The following is a 20,113-nucleotide window of genomic DNA, read 5'->3' as shown; positions in this document are numbered from 1 at the left end:
TCTTCGATACACTTTGGTTCCAACTATGAGCATCTCCATCTATCATATAAGTCAGCATCCAATATAATCAACCATCGACAAATATATAATTACTCGAGACATGAATTCTAGCATACGCCAATTGTGTCGCCCATTGCTTAAAGTTGATGTTTCTATCTCGAAAAGTACATCAAACTTCACGCAAAAGTATATTTACATTAAGAAAACAATGGACACGACCAAAATGACAACAAACTAACGCAACTACAAACTAAGCCGGCCTCCTTTTCTTAGCTTGCCACGGCAAATGAGCCACTTTTCAGTTGCATACAAAGTTGTATCGAAGACAGATTAACAAACAAAAGAAAAAGGAATCACGCATGTCATATCATATCTCCTGTTCCTAGCTTCTATTATCTTTAAAGAAAAAAAATCCCATATTCCTTCTATCACAAAATTAATTAAGTTATAAGCAGTGGGAATATGTTGAAATTCCTGCACGCCATGCATGCTTTATTAATTACTCTCTTGAGGAGTTCATTTGAAGATCGACATTTAATTTTAAAGTATGAGTGTGATATTTATGCTTAATTGTTTAGTATATATTAAGATCTCCTGCAATTTAATTATATATATGTCCCTCTTTTGGGGATAACGTAGTCTAGTGCCTAGGCAGTTGTGTTGCCCTCAAATCTGTCGGTTTTCAGCAAACAGAGATAACTGTACTTCCTCCATTTTAAAATATAAGTATTTTTTGGTTAACATGGGTAATAAAAAAGTAAATGAAAATAATTGAAGAAAACTTGTGATTGGTTAATAAGAAAAAATAGATGAAAAAATTAAATAGAGAATAGTTATGATTAGTTATGAGAAGGGATAGGTAAAGAAATAATTTATTTTATAACAAACTATTTGAAACGGATATACTTAGTAGTTACAAATCTGTACTTATATGAATTAACTTAAATATAGAGAATCTCTCTTGCAGCGGTCTTTGATCTGCAGTGACATCTTCAGACCCGATGCATAATCCTCTTCTGGTCAAGCTCAAACTCCCAAATCATGACGAGATAATTATCAAATATAAAAATGTATTTTTGTGGATGGACAGCCGCTGTTGATGATGATGTTTGCCAGCGATGGACCCTCCAGTGGACTGATCAAATGATGCTGAATGTTGGACTGGCTGATGCGGACATGCTACGTTTCCTTGTGAAAAATCTTGCGACGCACTGACTCACATGGGAACTTGTGATCGATTGGAATGTGCAGAAGAGCATACTGTAGTTGAATGGGGCATTGCCAACTTCCTGTCTCTGAGAAACTGAGCTACTGCATGATTGGCTCTACTATACTCCTATGCTCTAGCTTTGGATGGTAACAAATTATCGTTTGATTTTTGAATCAACTACCATGATGATGATGGTCTGATTTAAGTATGGGGTCATGACAGGATTAGAAGCTGCTAATGATTAAGGTATCAAGAATGCATTGTTGGTTAAGCAGTTTAAGCTATTTTATCCCATGTCAGACAAATGATGCTATCATTTTCCATTTTAGAAAAGTGGTGCTATGGTCCAAATGTCTTGGAGAATAATACTCTCATGGAAGCGAGTTCACGGCAACAGCCAAGTGGTTTCAGCCCAGTTTTGACTTGACTCACGAAGTCCCGAACTGACCGTCTTCCAGAACGCGACCCATTCTTTACGCAAATATATCAAAGTGCGGCTTCAAAGAAAGTTAATACTCTCTCCATCCCAAAATCAAATCTAGATACGAGCATATCCAGATTCGTTGTCCTAGAATAGATCTCATCCCATCTTAGGTTGCTATATTTTAGGACGAAGGGAGTACAGAATAAAACCAGCAAGTTAGCAACAAGAATAACACACAATTCATTCATGCAGCTTTAATCGTTTGTTACAACAAAAGAATCACTCACTGGTTCAGTTTCACACAAAACTGTACTGAGGGCAGCTTCAAAGGGTAAAAAGAAAAAAAAAATCCTGCCCTCTGTGTGTTACAAAATCACCGTGTTACAATCAACACATCAAACAAATCATATACCTCTGCCACGCTCATGTAAATGGGTGTGTTCCCGTATTTACAGTGTTTCTGATTCCATTTACAACTGCTTCAAGAACTATACATACCATTGGATCTATGCACATCTTTTTTTTTTTTTGGCTGTGAGAAAGAGAAGTAACACTGGCATACAACAAAAAACTCTGCACACCAAGAGACGCAAACCTGGCATTCGGCAAACTCTGACATCAGTGGCTAGGCTTCTTTTTCTGAAAACAGAGACAGTATTGATTAGGCATGAACACCTGGATAGACAGCTTTTCAGAGTAAAGGTATTCATGCAGAAAAAAAACTGACATCAGTTGATTAGGCATGACTCACAGGCATCCTGAATCCTGCGTAACAGAAGCCAACTTTTAGCGTCGGACCTAGTCTTCAAAGGGGAAAAAAAAGGGTAGGACTGATCCATTATGCATTTCTGTTTCTTCAGTGTACCACCTCATGATTTTTCCAAACATTGTAAGCTCCTGTCATTGTTTCCATTGCTCTGACCACTTCTGTAATATTCATGTGCGCTGTTTGCACTACTACATCAAAGATTCTGTATACATCCCCGCAGAAAAATAAAGATTGTGCATCTATCATTTGCTTTTCTGTATTACATTGTAAATGCCAAAAATTAGCAAGCAGCTGATGATATTTTGCTTTAGACATCAAGAGAAACTAAACAAATATCAACAACAAGGCAGTGATATCTGACAAACCAATTGCTGTTGCAAAAACAGTGAACAATTAGACACCTAAAACTGAACTACCATAGATCGAAGGATCCTACAAGACTCTGTTCTCTTTCGGCTTTCTTCCAAAAGCTGGGTAGTAAAATGCCTGTTATCTAAAAATAGATCGAAGGATCCACAAGGTGTGTATTTATGGAATTCAGAGAGGATAATATAGAACAACTGGAATTTGTTTATGTATATGACGCTGGAAACAAAACAAACAGCTAATTTAGCAACATCAGTTCAAATTACTTGTGAAATGTAGGCATGAAATGGTTCTACAGCTCTAGGTAGCTTCCATTCTACCTTTCCTCTTCTCAACTAAACATAGCCATTCCTTTTAAGTCCACATTAGACAATATTTTAAACTTTTTGGATTTAGAAAAATAAACTTGCTTTGAAGCTCAAGTTCAGTTTGCGCATTCAAACAGTTGAAGATATGGAACCTCATACAAAAAAATAAACAATTTGGAATTCAACAGTACAAAAAATAAGTGAATGAACGGAAGCATAAGCAACGGATAAAGGGCAAAGTAAACAAGGCCCCACATTCAAGTCTAATGATTAGTAGGACATACTATCTCACAGTTCACATGTTCATACGACCAAGCATATAGGATTCTCAAACATTAGTGGCATAGCACCAGATTCGAGATATTTAACTATTTGCCACTTTTAGATGCGGCAATTTGCCCCCAGATTCAGATCTTGAATACCACGTCAGAATATGCTTTCTAGATAAACCAGGTGGATATTGATTAAAAAACAGATCCATCAGATAAGAAGCATTATAAAAGGTACAAAAGTTCAAAATAACACAACCAAATCTAATGCTTGTTAATGTCTAATCTAGCACTCCAGCTGGTTTCTGTGATATAACCTAACATGCTTCAAGGTAACTTAAAAAGGAAAGAACATAAACATGCATGCAACTATGCAAGGGGAAGAAGTACAGTTTGCTAGTCGTACTGCAGTCACAATGATAATTAAAAATTCTTGTTCCCAATCAAAGCAAAGCCAAAGTGCAGCATAATTTTCTGTTACAGAAAATGAGGGGAACTCTTAATATAATGTCCCTTTCAGGATTTTTTTATAGTTTGTGATTTTACGGTATACAGGAATTTTTCTGTTTCAGTATTTCCATAACATGCATTGCATTTTTTTTTAGGGTATGTGTTCCATACTGTAGTTGAACTAACAGAAAACAAGGACACAAGAAGGATAAAGTAAACTGTAGCACGCAAAAATGTCCAGATTACTGAGACACTGATTCCGTTATAAGGGAAAAAAAATGAAACATGGTAACAGCAAAGTTACCAAAATGGATCGGCAGCTATTATCGCATACCAATTAGTTGTAGGGTCCGAAAGTATAGCATATGCTTTCCCAATTAGTTTGAATAGATAGTCAGCATCTTTGCGGATGTCATTAGCAATATCTCTCCATACTGCATCGTTGATATTTTCACTTCTCACAAGAAAATTACCAGCCTGTGCCATATTAATATTAGAGAAGAGAAGAAAGTAAGGAAAGTCATACTAGATGAAAATGGTATTCAGTATTACTTTGTCTGGATGATGCCTTAGTGCTGCTTTGCGGTATGCCTTCTTTATATCCAAGAAAGTGCAAGATGGTTCGATTCCTCTGCATGCAAAAAAGGTGTAAATTTACTTCCAACGAATTTCAGTAGAGGAGAAGGTTTCTTTCAGAACAAACTCATACAGAATTAATTTCTTCTAAACATGGTTTAAAATGTACTCCTTTCTTCCTATTGTAAGTTTTTTTTTTCTCAAACACGCAAGAGACTTGCATGTCATTTCATTAAGAGGAGGAAAGAAAGTACCCAAGAGAGGTCAAAGAAACCTCACCCAAACACACCGACAAACACTGACTCCCCATACTTAAGAGACTAAGCCGAGTACGACCATCCCACCAACATCAAACTTAATTGTCCAGGGTGAGCGACTGAAGGAGGAGCTCCTGAACGGCAGAAGCTCCAGCCCAACACTATGGCTACTCTCGTAGGCTATAGTTTGTAGGACCACCTGAATATTTGGGTTACCCTTCAAAAACACAGCCATTCCAGTGCTTCCATAGTTCCCAGGCTCTACTGGAATTATTAGAGAGTTGAGGCCCTTCTACACTTAGGAACGCCCCAGGCAACATGCTACCACCAGCTACAGAAATGCACGGCAGGCTGAGGTGCATATGCAAGAAGGTTTGACACTGGAAAAAAAATCTCTCTAACTTGGATGCTGGTGATTGCAATTTTAGTACATATTTTTTGAACAGGAAACAATTTTAGTACATAGCTGTCCACTTCTGTGAGTATGTGTGTGTGCAAGTGTTTGGGGTGATTGTGTGAGAACTGGGAAACTGGTGAAGGAGCTTTTGACAACATGATTTCTCATAGGTTGTGCATCCTAAAAGAAAAATATAGTCAGATAGTCCTGTTGAATGCACAAGATGGTACCATGAATAATATAACTTGATAAGGTAAGAAAGTGAAATACCAGTTTCAAATAACTTAAAAACAGATTCAACAGCTGAACAAGTTATAGGTAAAACATCAATCTATATCATAGAATTGCATGTTGTTATATAAAGAATGTGATTTTGTATGTTCAACATGAACTAAAATCTTTAAAGGGTATGCACTTACAGTATCAAATATACATTCAGTGAGATCCCCTTCTTGGCATCCCGCTCCAAAGCAGAAAGCTTAAGATTGGATCGGTTCAGACTGCTGCGAATACCATCTGATTTTTCTGAAGACATGTATATATTTTCTTGAAGCTGTCTCTCAAGAAGAGAAATTAACCTACGAAGATCATTCCCTGCCTGATCATAGTCCCTTATAAGTTCATACAAACCAGCTCTTCTAGAAATAGCCTACAAAAATAGGAAGCACAACATGTTGGTAATGTTATCCAGGTAGAACTCCATCTATGTAAAAGACTTAGCACATATCAACTAAATAAACAAGCAATAGAAGTATTCAAAACTTATGCAGTAAAATATTGTCAATAAAAAATAAAGTTCATATTATGTAGAAGAAATAAATCAATGTTGTAGCTCCAGATAAACAAATCAATAATAACTCCAGGATACAAGATCCATAAGAGTGGAGGGCAATTTTCTCTGGATGATCCAACAAGAAGGAACAGACACTGTCAAAGTAACTTGTAAAAGAAACATGGACAGCATGACACAAGATTATACACATAGTTTTGGCAAGACTCTTCAAAATAAAGAAAAGGAAAGAACATGGCTACAGTTGTCATTTCGGTCAAGAGAAAAGAAAACTTTAACGAACCTTAGAATAATTGGAGTCAAGGGCTATGGCTAGTGAGCAATCTGCTATTGCATCTAAAATTTGGCCCATTGCTTGGTAAGCAGCTGCGCGGTTAGCAAAGCAGATTGCTGAAAAACGCGGTGACTCGGTATTGCTTAACAAAGCAGCAGTGTAATGCTCCACAGCCTCTGAATATTTACCAGCTTGAAATGCTTTGTTCCCAGCAGCCTGAAATGAAGCAAACAATAATTTCAAGCCACTAGTGGGAAATCCTTGAAATTTTTGTTCAATTTCTTGAGTATGACTATCATATTTGCACATGATTAATACGAGGATAAGGTATAGGAAAATTGCTGGATATAAAGGAAACAAACTATGTTAGAACATGTGGACAGAGAAAAACACATATTTGCTGCCTCTATCATACCATCAGCTAAAACTCTTAAAACTGAAACAACTTAACAAGGCAAACATATGGCATACTTTAAGGCGAAGTAGTTCACAGATTGTCGTGGAGAATGATGAAACTGATTGCTGAGATTGCTTCCCGTACCTATTGAATTAGTTTCCACAAACTTAGCAAACTATATAAGACAAGATGCATGGAATACAAGAAACAAATAAAATTAACAAACCACTGATTTAAAAATATTGCCTGCATTCAACAAGTGCTTCCTGTCCGAGCTTCTTTAAAAACTGATGAGCCTCTTCAAGCTTTCCAATGAAGAAATAAGACTTCGCTATAATATAATAACGCCACAATTTCACAGAGCTACTGCAATTGTCCAAGTCAATGATTTTTGAATGCTGACACGGAGAAAAGCTATTTTCCTCTGCCAGATGTAGAGTTTCTTCACAAAACCGAATTACTTCTTCATATCGTTGTAACTGTTAAGTCCCAGAAAACCGATTGTTAACCAATAAAAATACACTAGCTGATGATAGCAATGAAAACATAGCAGTATGGCATGTTCAAGGCAAAATAAATTTACCGTAAATACAGACCAGTAACAAAGCTTCTGCTTTCATCATCATCAAATTATCTGAATAAGTACTTGTGGACAAAGCATCAGAGATCATCTGTAAGGCGCTGGGTATCTTATCAAATTCCTTTTTTACAATATATTCCTTGGATAGGAGCATAAAATTAGATACTTTCTGTCAACAAAAAGACAATAACATACTGATTAGATTGTCAATTGTCATGTAACAAAGTTACAAAGCATTTTGGTTTGAACAGATAATTCCTGAAAGAATTTATTAGGGTGTAAAAATAAGATAAGTTTTTTCCTTTGCATTAAATAAGATAGTTCTCACTAAATGGATATAATGAATTAAGAAATAAATATATCAGTCTGTCACAGAAAAAGTGACCAAAAGTCTGGTTTAGAAAGCAACCAGGGGAAGAAATGTTACAAACAGCCACAGTAAAAGGATTGTATTTTAAAAAAGTACTGTGAACATCATTGCCACCTGCGTCTGCTCATATTTATCATATACTCGTACTATGTAATATTAAATTACACTCAGTTTGTCTGGCACGTTCAATGGTATATGAGGCAACAAGTTGGGAGTTTATAAGGTGTATGTACTGTTGAAGTAAGAGATACGTAACATGAATCTTTAGGAGATTGGCAATGTTATACATAACAGCATGAATCTTTAGGATATGTAAAACTAGATTTTTACTGTTGGTATAACATCTAGTTTTAGAACATCCCTGGCCTCTAATGTACCAAATTTAGATTAAAAAATAATTTCACACAAAATAAGCATGATCTTCTTTTTAGAGGAAGTAAAATAAGCACCACTAAGATAGCTATTCTGCAAGGAGATCCTCAACAGCTTGCTTCTAGTTATTCATTTTGCTATTCATAAGTAAAGGAATAACATGTGTGTGTTGTCATCAAATTTTAATCAAATTACAAACTTGTTTACCTTGTGATTACAAAAAAACATAGTAGAAACTAATGTACTAATGGTAAAAGGAAACGTATTTCACAGATTCCAGGATTCCTAGAGATATGCCAAAATTTAGAAAATGACAGCGGAAAATGAGATAATTACTTTCTGCGCTACCTGACTACCTTAGCTTTTTTTATGCCATCAGAAGCCTCTTCCGTGATTTTACTGTCCAAGCTTGCTTCATGATTAGACTTCAAACATATTTCAAAACCCTTTTGTGCTTCTTCTACATCCCCCAAAGCAAGTAGGCAACTATACCATTTATACAAGCACAATGATTAGTTCATAATCACAATGTTGAATATGAAGTATACTGAGGGCCAGAAAAATGAGCAACTAAATGCATTATCTAGTTATGCTTATTGAATCTGTGATGCAGAATTTGATTTCAGCATCATCCCTGACCCAGAGCTGAGCTCACAGAATATAACTTTGACGGAGGAATCATTTTACCTTCATCAAGATTTAACAGTAATTGTTCTCTAGACTAAATCATGCAAAAATGGCTACAGCAAACCTCAAACTCGTTAATTAATTACGTGTCACTATGAAATTACGGTCATTTGCCAAAACATGATTCACCCGATATAGTTTTTTTAAAAGAATGAAATGAGAGATAAGTGACTTGAATTAGAAACTCAGAAACTCTGCCCTGCCTACCTAACAAATTCGCCATAAACCATTTAAACCTAGACATAAACTGGTGGCAGCGCCCACAATCTGGAGGAGGCGATAACTGCTCACAATGCCGTGGCATCTCCAATGATGCATACAGCATGAAGGACAGGACACAGCTGGACTTTTAGCAAATATCCTTGACAGTGGCAATTGTCGAGGGCATCGTGTTTGGGAATACTACAGTTGAGACTCCATCCAACACAGTGTTGTCAGGCAGAGCTGTAACAGCTAACATCTGTTACCCCACTCAAGCTTAGACACGGCGTGACAGTACATTGTAACCCTTAGGGGCATTTTGGCCATATCTTGTATTGCTTGCTCTCGAAAACTCAAAAGATGGTACACTAATATCTGTAGTGTGTTTCAGAAAATGATCATGATTATGTAATGGTACTTAACTAATTCGTGAGTACACAGCTCATTGAATAAATGATACAAACACAACATCTATTTATGGTGCTTGAATCAGTAAGGCTAACAACATAGTATCACCTTGCAAGTTGTAATCACGCTATGATAGTAATGTTACAGTTTGACCTTAAACTTTAAAACAAGGAAATATTTCTTTACTTTGAGAACTGGAGGCCAAAAAATACGGCAATCAATTAGGATGAATTAAAAAAATAACTGATTCCTAGGAGAATTAATTTAATTAGTCCATGTCTTGATCTTTTATGTATGATAAAATATCTTAATATTTTGATGCTAAATGATATGAATTTATAATGCAATTTCAAAAGTTTGCCGTATTATATTGGCCACTTCAGTGAAAGCACATCCCTAGCCATTGATCTTACTTGGCAGCTCTGATTTGAGCCTTCAGAAAGCTGGAATCAATATCAGTGGCTTTTCGACAATCAGAAAGGGCCTCTCTCATCCTACCAAGAGACATCCGAGTAGCTGCACGATTGCTGTAGCACAGCATCAATGATTTCCAAGAAGCCTCATTCAAAGAAACAGAATTGATTCCATGGGTATAGCACTCCTCAGCCTTAGCTAACTGTCCTTCAGCATATGCTTGGTTCCCCCTAATGCACATCAAATAATTTAGCTTAAAAAGCGGCAAAGCCAAATATCACAAAATATTGAAAAAACATGTGTGCCATTGTTTGAATCACAGTCGAATTGTAAAATACTTATTTCTGAATTTGGTTGGTTGATATACAGTGTTATGTATATCATTTGTTCAGTTACGGAAGATCTGCAAGTAGTCTTATATTAAGTAATAAAGGGTTGTACTTCTCAAATGATTGCGTTGCTACAAATAAACCAAAATAAGTAAATAAACAGCAATGCAATAAAAATCTATTTGCAAAATTTATAAATTACAAGGCATTGAAAGGGATGCTGTGCGTCGGCACATGTAAAGAACCACCATACGCTTGTCTGTATTTGAGAATAAAATTGGTTGCTGAGAGGTAAGTTATTGAAAAGGAATTGGTATACATGCCAAAACGTGTATAATTAAAAAGCCTGTGACTAAAGACAAAGGCTGATTTGAGAACCTTATACGCCATGTTTCACAGTCTTCTTGATGTCCAATGTTTTCCTTAATTGCTGGTCCTACACTCACTGTAACTGTTTTAGGATCTACTTTGTTGTATTTGGTCCATTGAGCAGGTAAATCTGTGTATTGCTGCCTTGAGATTTCTGAGTGTGCAAGACCAATGGCAGATGACGGACGGCTTTCAACAGAATTAGCATGATTACTCATTCCTCCAATTTTTTTCTTGCTAGGTCGTCTTTGTGAGTGCAATTTACTATGATCAGTTGATGCCGCAAATATGAAATCAGAACGACTAGAATTTTCCAGGTTTGTCACAGAAGTAAACACTGTTCTGTCATGATTACTCTCTGTTGCTTGCGGGCTAAAGCAGTTAACATCTTCTTCCTTTGTGCCAGAGTTTCCTTTACTGATATCAGAGTCCTCTAGTCCGAAGTTAGTGACTTCCTTCAAATGCAAATTTACTTCTGGAGCTGCTTTCTGATCGCTTATAAAGAGTGGTAGCGGCACCTGGTGGGCTGAGAACTTCTCTTGTTGAACTGCTCTTTTATTCATGCTCACACCCTTAACCCCTCCATATTCTCTGGACGTTGCATCGTTGTCACGTACAGTAAAGGATTGCTCATCAACCAACCCCAAATCGCCAAGTTCTGATGTTGGTACTCCAGCGCTTCGTCTTTCATCAGACAACTTTGTGGAAGAAACCTTTGCACCACTATCCTGAACTACAAGGCCAAAAGGTAAAGCATTTGAGGCTTTTGCTCTAGTGGAAACTCCACGATGATCCCTCATACTTGAGCCACATCCATGCCTTTCACCCTGAAAACTGGACTCGGTGCATGCATTACCTTCGGCAACTGAGGCATCAAGCTGATCAGAACCAAATGCTACAATCTTTTTCTCTACTGAATCTCCCTTCTTAATTTCAGTTTCTGTTATTTTTGTAGTGAACCCCCTTTCCTCAGAATTCTCACCAAAGACAAAAACAGATTTACTCTCCCTGCTATCAGCACCATCTGCAGAAATTTTGCCTTCATCCTTTGCGAATTGCGTAGCAACATTTTCTGCGGTACATAGTGATGGCCTATCCACTTGACCAACTAGTGAGCAGCTACTCTCTGTACTCTCGCGTCCCATTGTTTGAGAAGGAGCACCAAGCCCTTCATCACGGTGATCGATCTCTTGACGAACAATATTCGGACTCAAAACCGAATCCGTAATCATCTCCGGAAGTGAACCATTTCCTCCAGAAACATCGGCATCGCCTTGCCTATTGCGGGGATCATCTATGGTGAGCTCGCCCACCGTTGCTGAGAAGCTCGACGACGGTGCGGCCTTGCTGGATCCAAACGAGAAGCTGCTCCTCGTGTCCGACGCCCCGAACACGAAGCTGGACGAGCTCCAGGAGCTCGCCGACGTCGGCGAGCACCCCTCCACGTCGACGAGGCCGGGCGCCGCGGTGTCCCCGCCGCCGCCGCCGCCGCCGAAGACGAAGCCCGAGGGAGCGCGCGATCCCGCGGCCCCAGCGCCACGCCGCACGCCGTGGCGGACCGGGAGATCGACGCCGAGGCGCCGCGTCGACGACGACGACGAGGACGAGGAGGCGGAGGCGGAGGCGGAGGCGGCGCCGGGGTGGTCCGACGACCGGAAGGGCGCGGGCTGGCGCCGCGGCCTGGCGGCGCGGGGGTGCCTGGGGCTCGAGGCGGCGGGGATGGTGGGGAATGGGGCGGAGGCGGACAGCGGATCGGCGGCCGGATCCATCGCCGGCGGCGGCGGCGGCGCGGCGAGGGAGGGGACGTGGGCTTCGTTGTCAGGAGAGGCTGAGGGGTGGGGCCATGGACAGATAAAGGAGAAGAAAAATAGAAACGGAAATGGATTGAATCGGCCCTGTATATCATTACTCGTCACTATCAGCAATCAGTAATGGGAGTATTAAAAATAGAAAAATAAGATGAAGAAAAGGCAGGATCATATGCTAGTGGTGCTAGCGGGATGGGACAGCTCGGGGTGGAGAGAACGTGCTACAATTGAAATACCCAAAATTGCTCAAATATAATAATAATAATAATAATAATAATAATAATAATAATAATAATAATAATAATAACTACATAGGAGTGTGCATGCACACATGTCACTAGATTTAAATATCCATAAGTGCCACCTAACAGGCTAACACACGCTTAAAGAGATAGAAAACGGTGGCATATCCATGATATCACTAAGTTTTTGGCTTTTTAGGATTTCAACTGATTATTTCTGATATAGTACTCTTATCACCTTAACCTAAGCATGTGTGGCAGAATCCCCAAATAAAACCCAACCCTAAAATTTAGTGTACTCTTAAAAAAGTGGGTCTAATAGTTCCCTTTAAAAAATTGGCTCCAATAGTTCCCTTTAAAGTTGCTAAAAATTGTCCCAACACCATGTCCCTTGCTCTACGCAAGTTGGCCAGGGCTACTTTCTCCCAATCCATCAATCCGAAGGTATTTAGTGCGCGTGAGGGGATCAAGAACTTGCAGCACACGGAAGAATGACACTAATCACGCATGGAAGTGTATCTATTCGAGAACGCTCTGGCTCAGGCGCCTATGGGAAAGAGAATATCGGGTGACCACGCCTCACCGCCCTTTTCTCTCCTTTCTCTCGGTCTGTCGGAGAATGAACTCCTCCACTAGGAAACTGTGAGGCCCCCCTTTGTGAGTTCAGCCGGGGGCAGCGGGTGAGATTCGAGGATTTGGTGAGCGAAACTGTGTGATCTTGAGGGGGTTCAATCCCCCAAAGACGATGAGACAAAAGGGGTTTATACAGGTTCGGGCCGCTATGAAGCGTAATACCCTACTCCTGTGTATGGGATTTAGACTGAGAGTTACAAGGGTTCCTAAACTTGGGAGAACACTCTTACTTCCCTCCTCCACAAGTTCAGGTTTTTTGAGAGTCGTCCCCTTTCTCGGTGGGCAAGTTCCTCCTTTTATAGTTCAAGGGGATATCACATAGGCCCAACAACCTAACTTCCTCGAGAAGTATTACCATCTTTGCATTAAATGCATGTGTTATTTCTTAACTTGGAAGCCGCATACACGTCGCCTCGGTCGTGGGGCCTACCACACCATGCTGCCTAACACGGGGGGCGCACATGTCATTCACCATTTAATGGGTGAAGACTTCTGGGCTCCTATTACACCGGGAAACGAGAGCCTAGCTTTGACCAGAGCGGGAGGACCGACTCCGGCCGGGATAAGAGGATGAGAACCTCTCACCATCATTATTTGATGGGACATGTCAGGCTGCACGCCGCCTGACACACGAGCAGCGCACAGGCGCACTACCCAGTCCCATCGGTCATTCGACCGGTCATAGACCGGTTGAGTACACCGCACGCCGCATTAAATGCGGGTAGGTGGGCACCTATAGGTGGACACCTAACCCACCGTACGTGGTGACCTAGAGAGGGGGTCGGGGGAGCCCGACCCCTAGTCACAGGAGGGGGCGGTCGCCGCCTGACTTCGAGCCCGTTTCCCCCCTCGGGGGAGGGCCACGTGGCATTGGGGGGCAGCCTCCTCCGTCCAATCTCTGGGAGGGAGTGGCCGCCGCCTCACCTCAGGCCCGACCCCCCTCGGGGGAGGGCCACATGACATTGGGGGGCAGCCTCCTCCGACTAGTCTTTGGGAAGGAGTGGCCGCCGCCCCACCTCGGGCCCGACCCCCCTCAGGGGAGGGCCACATGGCATTGGGGGGCAACCTCCTCCGACTAGTCTTTGGGAAGGAGTGGCCGCCGCCCCACCTCGGGCCCGACCCCCCTCAGGGGAGGGCCACATGGCATTGGGGGGCAGCCTCCTCAGACTAGTCTTTGGGAAGGAGTAGCCGCCAGCCCACCTCGGGCCTCACTCCCCTCGGGGGAGGGCCACGTGGCATTGGGGGGCAGCCTCCCCCGACTAGTCTTTGGGAGGGAGTGGCCGCCGCCCCACCTCGGGCCCGACCCCCCTCAGGGGAGGGCCACGTGGCATTGGGGGGCAGCCTCCTCCGTCTAGTCTTTGGGAAAGAGTGGCCGCCACCCCACCTCGGGCCTCACTCCCCTCGGGGGAGGGCCATGTGGCATTGGGGGCCAGCCTCCTCCCTCTAAACACGATACCCCCGGACCCATATCACCGACACGGTCCTATCCATTCCCCTTCCCCTCTCTCTCTCTACCATTTCTCTCCACGCGAGGAACACACACTTCTCTTCCCACTCCTCCTCCGCGACGACAACGGCACTGAATGCCGCCACCTTATTCCCCGGCTAGCCAGGGTCCACCAGTGGCTATGGCGACGACAACGGCAACAAGATCCCTAGCCCCAACTCAGTAGCCCCCGCCACCGACGCGGTGTTGTCGCCAACGATCTGGCTAACCATTGGAGATAAAAAAGAAGTGGATCTAGTTGGTGTTTTTTTAAGATGATTTTTTGATGTTTTAGTCTATTTGTCTGGATGTTTCACTAGTTAGATCGAAGTGTGGGGTTTTTTTATGGTGTTTCTTTTTTTTTTATTTCACTTGGATCTTGTTGATGTTTCAATGTCTTTAAATCATTTCTTACATATGTTGAAGCAAATTATTTCATCTGACGATCCGATTTTGTTTCACATCCTCACTAAATGCTAAAACATTGCTTTATAAGAGGTGAAACAATGCCTAATTTTTTGAGAAAAAATCGATTGTCCGATTTGTAGTTGTTTCTTTAACTATTGAAGGAAGGATTCTAACTGATTAGCTCAACTAGTTAGTATTTTGGTAGTAGAACTTTTTCACTCAGACTAAGAGCAATGTCAATAGTATAGCCAGCTAACGGCTATAAAAATAAGGGTAATTTGGAACCATACCATTATAATTTTGCAAAGTTTGAGATATGCCATCGGTATCTCAATGACATGTAGGACCCACATGAGTCAATGATATGTGGGTCAGGAAAACATATATCAAATTTTGGAAAATTATAATGGCATGGTTCCAATCTAACAGCTAGTGTATACAATAGGTATCTACTACTCCCTCTGTTTCATAATGTAAAACTTTCTAGCATTTCCCACATTCATATAGATGTTAATGATTCTAAACACACACACATATATATATATACACATCTATATGAATGTGGGAAATGATAGAATGACTTACATTATGAAACGGAGAAAGTATCTTCTATCGCTACATAATTCCCATCAACCATGAACAATTGCATGCGGTAGAATGAGGGTGACCCCACCCAGCTTCTTGCGTTGCCATAGTATGCAGCCAACAACAGCTAAATGCAATTGCCTTGGATAGTGTGAGCAACTAGCGACTAATTAGTCGCCCACTTAATCTCTCTCACCACCTTTTTCACCTCCAGCTTAATCTCTCTCACCACCTTATGTATGCGGTAGAATGAGGGTGACCCCACCCAGCTTCTTACGTTGCCATAGCATGCAGCCAACTACAGTTAAATGCAATTGCCTTAGATAGTGTGAGCAGCTAGCGACTAATTAGTCGCCCGCTTAATCTCTCTCACCACCTTTTTCACCTCCAGCTAAGCATTAACGCTGACATAGTCATCCTATCGCCAGCATCTACCGCCTTATTATACCTGCTCTAATAAGTAATAAGTCTTAGATTACGGGTGTTCGTATTTACGACTAATTCATTTTTTAATATTGGTCGTTATGTCTAGAGGAGTTCGGAACAAAGAACACAAAAATGCAGCTATAGCGTAAGGTCTTTTCAGAAATCATATTTTCTCGGGAAACAAAGGTGAAAGGGTTACTGTAATAAAAGAAAATGAAAAGGCGGTTCACTGTCTCTCTTTCAGGGTTGAGTTATAGGCCAAAAGAGAAAATCAATCCAAATGAGGATATTTAAAAAAAAATGTTTAAAATGCACCTACAACTATACAACAAATAGATGCAAGTCATGAGTCATCATGCAGTTCAGTCTTTATTCAGTACAATTTCACACTGTTGTACCAAAAGGAAGAAAGACATAGCTATATCCATATATCAGCTATAGCAAAGTCAAATTGAAGAGAAGAAAACAAGACCAAGGAAGACAGCAGGTGGCAATTTCAGTGCAAGTATTGGCTTTATAAACCATACTCCCCAGTACCCAATGCCTTCAAGCATTTGATGAGTTGAGGCATATATTCTCCAGTTATTGATGAACTATGATGACAATGCATGAGTTGATTTATGAGCAAGTGTTTTAAATAGGGTATCATAATCAATCAAAATGGATATCCATTGAATCCATGAGTATTTGACCAGCAAGAAAAGCACTAGGCTGTCTTCAAGAAGAAAAGTAGGCACTATGTGAAATCAAATTACCAATCGTAAGTTCATAACAGAAGAACCCTACCATTCTATTGAAAATTTTACAGGGGCAGTAATCAAACAAACAACCCCATTGAATTTGAATGACTAGTGACCATCCAATATTCACATCATATGTCAACCAGCACTGTGGAAATCCCAATTGACACCAAAGTGGAAAAAAGTGTGATAACATTTTAAGCTGACAACTTTCAGACCACTAAATTAAGTGATGCAGAGGTTTTTTCACTCATCAATATCCCAACTCAGCTCTTCATCATCTTCGACAGAACTAAATCGTTTTCTGATATCCTCAGCTTTACTAGGAGGGCTTGACCGTGGAATCGGTTTTTTCTTCTCATCTTCATCACCAACATCTTCGATCTCCTCCCAGCTAAGATCTTCCTCCTGTGCAGATGGAGGAGACGCCGCTGAGAATTCACTCTCCTTAGACGAGTCGATTTTCTCTTCTCGCCCCATGTCATTGCTCGACTTTGGTGCTGCTACTTCATCCTTGGATTCGCCATTGCCATCCTTCTCAGCTGCCAGAGTAGTCTTCTTGTCTTCTGAAACATCAGGTGTATCCGCTCCTTGTTTATCATCCTCTGTTTTGTGGCTAACAGGCTCCTCAATTTGCTCTTCTTTCTTATTCACTACGGTGTTGGCACCTTCCTTGTGATCACCATGGTCGTCATCCTCATCATCATCATCGACATCCCAGCTGAGCTCTTCCTCATCCTCCTTTGACATTGCCCTGGTCACAAGCTTGGTGCGGACATCCTCGGCTTGTCTGAGCTTATCGACGGCGAAGAAATACCGGCACCAGAACATGTCATAGTCTACCACCGATGGCACAAGCCTCTCTACGAAGCTCTCCAGCCCGGGGCTCTCCTTCAGCACCCCCTCGATCTCCTCTTTCCTCTCATCGATTCTGAACGCATCCCGCCACTTAGCGAACCCATCGGCATCCTCCGGCTCCTCGGTGAAGGTGGCAGGGTCGGCGCGCAGCGCGAGCACCTGCGCCTCGAAACGGGTGTACTTCTTGGACGGCAATGACGCGCGCCAGGAGGCGCCGGAGGCGGAGGCGGAGTCGGAGGGATGGGAGGAGCCGTCACCGGCGCCATCCTCGCCGTCGGCGTCGACGGATCGGAGGGCCTCGTTGGCGTGGGAGAGGAGGACGGCGGCGGCGGCGCCGAGGTCGTCGACTGCCTGGCCGACGGACTCGAGCCTGTTGGAGGCGGCGGACGCGCCGGCCTCGAGCGCGCCGGGGAACGCCGCGGCGGCCCGCGCGGCGGCGGCGCGGAGGGTTGCCGTCTCGAGGCGGAGGCCCGAGCCGAGGTCCTGGATGTCGCGGCGGTAGCCCTCGAGCACCGACTCCGACCGCGTCGCGAACGTCTGGATCAGGCCCCCGAAGCTCCACTCCCCGCCGTCGCCCGAACCCGCGGTTTCCCCTCCCTCCTCTTCCGCCGCCGCCGCGGCAGCCGCAGCAGCAGCAGCCGCCGCCTCCTCCTCGGCTTCCAGCTGGCTGTTCACCTTCCGCTGCTCCTCTATCTCCTCCGCCAACGTCTTGATCAGCCCGCCGAAGATCCACCCGCCGCCCGCATCAGCCTCCTCCTCGACCTCCCCCTCCCCCTCCGCCACCTCCTCCCCGCCCTCCTCCGCCTCCTGCTCGTCGCGCGGCCGCACATCGATCTCCTCCGCCAACGTCTTGATCAGCCCACCGAAGCTCCACCCGCCGCCGGACTCCGCCTCCCCCTCCTCCCCCTGCTCCGCCGCGGCTTCCTCCCCCTCTCCCCGCTCCTCCTCGTGCTCGTCGCCGCCGACGCCGGCGGCGGAGAGGACGGAGCTGAAGAAATTCATCGGCTCGCTCGGATTTGGATCTGGGCTCTCGAGAGAGAGGGTGGAAGGCGGCGGAGGAGAGGTGGGGTGGCGTGGCCGTCGGGATAAATCGGGGTAGATCCGCAGCGTCCTACTACTAGGCTAGAGCCTGGAGTACGTGACGATGACGTGTGGGACCAGGTAGCGTGGGCCCCAGATTTCAGCGAGAGGGTAGGATCCACCGGTGGTGAGTAGTGGAAGGTGGAGAGGGGGTTGAGGCTGGTCGGTTTGGTGCCAATCCGGGCCAAGGTGGACTCCGTTTGTGTGGAGCTTTGCCTACCTTGCGGGTATAGATCCACTCAAATATTATTTGGTTTTTTTGCCTACCTATATGGAGGATGAGTGGATCATCTCCAAATTTGAAATCTTGTATTTTTTTTAAAAAAAAAACTTGGATGTCCTGAAATACGGAGGACATGAAAATCTTAAATTACTTTTTTATAAATTTAATCAAATTTAAAGAAGTTTGATTATGAAAAATTAAAGCAGCTTATGGCTTATAATTTGAAACGGAGGTAGTAATTGTCAGACTCAGCTAAACCCAGTGATCTAATTTTGGATAGACACAAGTACACCGTAGAGCGGTACAGCTTTAATATCTTTGTCTAGAATGATGCATACTGTATCTCTCGAGAGCATATACACATCTCTTTGGACAATTGAGATCCTCTACAGTACTACACATAGAGTACCGTAGACGATCTGCATCCCTCTTTGGAGCTCAGTCGTTTGTAGCAGAACTTATATACTAGCCTATACAGTGTATGCTGTGTTTAGATTCAGGGTGTAAAATTTTGGCGTGTCACATCGGATATACGAACACACATTTGAAGTATTAAACATAGTCTAATAACAAAACAAATTACATAATTCGCTTGTAAACCGTGAGATGAATTTATTAAGCCTAATTAATCCATCATTAGTAAATGTTTACTGTAGCACCACATTGTCAAATTATAGCACAATTAGACTTAAAAGATTCGTCTCGCAATTTGCATGCAATCTATGTAATTAGTTATTTTTTCGTTTATTGATGAACCCTGAGTTCCTCTCGACACTCAAGGCTGTTGTTGGCCCGATCTTTCGGTGAGTTGTGATAACTACGATTTGGGAGAAACGTTGACGATCCGACTACAACCGTACTAGACGTTGTGTTGCGCCTTAGCGATCGATACACCTCTCCGTGGGTTGCTGATCTTGCCGGTGCAGACCAACCCTATTCCTGCAAGCAATCGAGAACAAGCAAGAACAAGATATAAAGCAACTGAATTGCTAGATAGACAAGACACACAAAGATAAATTGATACACTATAAAGTGGGGTTCCGAACAAGCAGACGGACGGTCTAGCCGACACGCGCGCTGCAAGCGAAGTAGCAATGGCTAAACTTACAATTAATCAAAACCCAAGAAACTCTAAAGGGGTACCTAACTATTTAAGGAGGTGGGAGGACGACCTAAGGGAACCCTAGGGTCGTGCTCCACCTGGTTGGGGCGCACCCCACATGGGCCGCACTTGGGCCGGGGTCCCAGACGAAGTTACAAGCCCATAGGCCCATTATAGGTGACGCAGCACCTTGTTGCTTCAATTGCGGCTCCATAAGATGGAATTTCGCAATGAGGCTGGATCCATTGGAAAGAGGACTCCATGAGCTTTCCATCAAGTACTCACGGGCCGAAAACGGAGGTCGT

At 42.8% G+C, this 20,113-nt stretch overlaps 2 protein-coding genes across 4 annotated transcripts; both read right to left on the bottom strand.

The window, feature by feature from the left end:
- Nucleotides 1–1,850: 1,850 nt before the first annotated feature.
- LOC127777313 (uncharacterized) lies at nucleotides 1,851–12,091 on the bottom strand. 3 transcript variants are annotated; one of them, XM_052303906.1, is made up of 13 exons: nucleotides 10,227–12,091; nucleotides 9,519–9,749; nucleotides 8,166–8,295; nucleotides 7,084–7,236; nucleotides 6,734–6,966; nucleotides 6,562–6,631; nucleotides 6,100–6,306; nucleotides 5,446–5,675; nucleotides 4,349–4,427; nucleotides 4,131–4,273; nucleotides 2,503–2,657; nucleotides 2,362–2,399; nucleotides 1,851–2,273 (listed from the first exon to the last, which is right to left on the bottom strand). In XM_052303906.1, coding segments are annotated over exons 1-11 (3,237 nt in total). In that variant the 5' UTR covers nucleotides 11,987–12,091; the 3' UTR covers nucleotides 1,851–2,273; nucleotides 2,362–2,399; nucleotides 2,503–2,656. The 3 variants fall into 3 exon arrangements, with proteins under 3 accessions (XP_052159866.1, XP_052159858.1, XP_052159851.1); XM_052303898.1 differs by having other exon boundaries at nucleotides 2,362–2,657; XM_052303891.1 differs by having other exon boundaries at nucleotides 2,386–2,657.
- Nucleotides 12,092–16,542: 4,451 nt separating this feature from the next.
- LOC127778745 (uncharacterized) lies at nucleotides 16,543–18,484 on the bottom strand. Its single transcript, XM_052305395.1, has one exon. It carries the CDS (start codon nucleotides 18,403–18,405, stop codon nucleotides 16,792–16,794), a length of 1,614 nt encoding a protein of 537 aa, XP_052161355.1. The 5' UTR covers nucleotides 18,406–18,484; the 3' UTR covers nucleotides 16,543–16,791.
- Nucleotides 18,485–20,113: the final 1,629 nt, after the last annotated feature.

This window comes from Oryza glaberrima, chromosome 1, assembly GCF_000147395.1.
Source record: "Oryza glaberrima chromosome 1, OglaRS2, whole genome shotgun sequence".
NCBI classification, from domain to species: Eukaryota; Viridiplantae; Streptophyta; class Magnoliopsida; order Poales; family Poaceae; genus Oryza; species Oryza glaberrima.
This window is presented reverse-complemented; position numbering and strand designations above follow the sequence as displayed.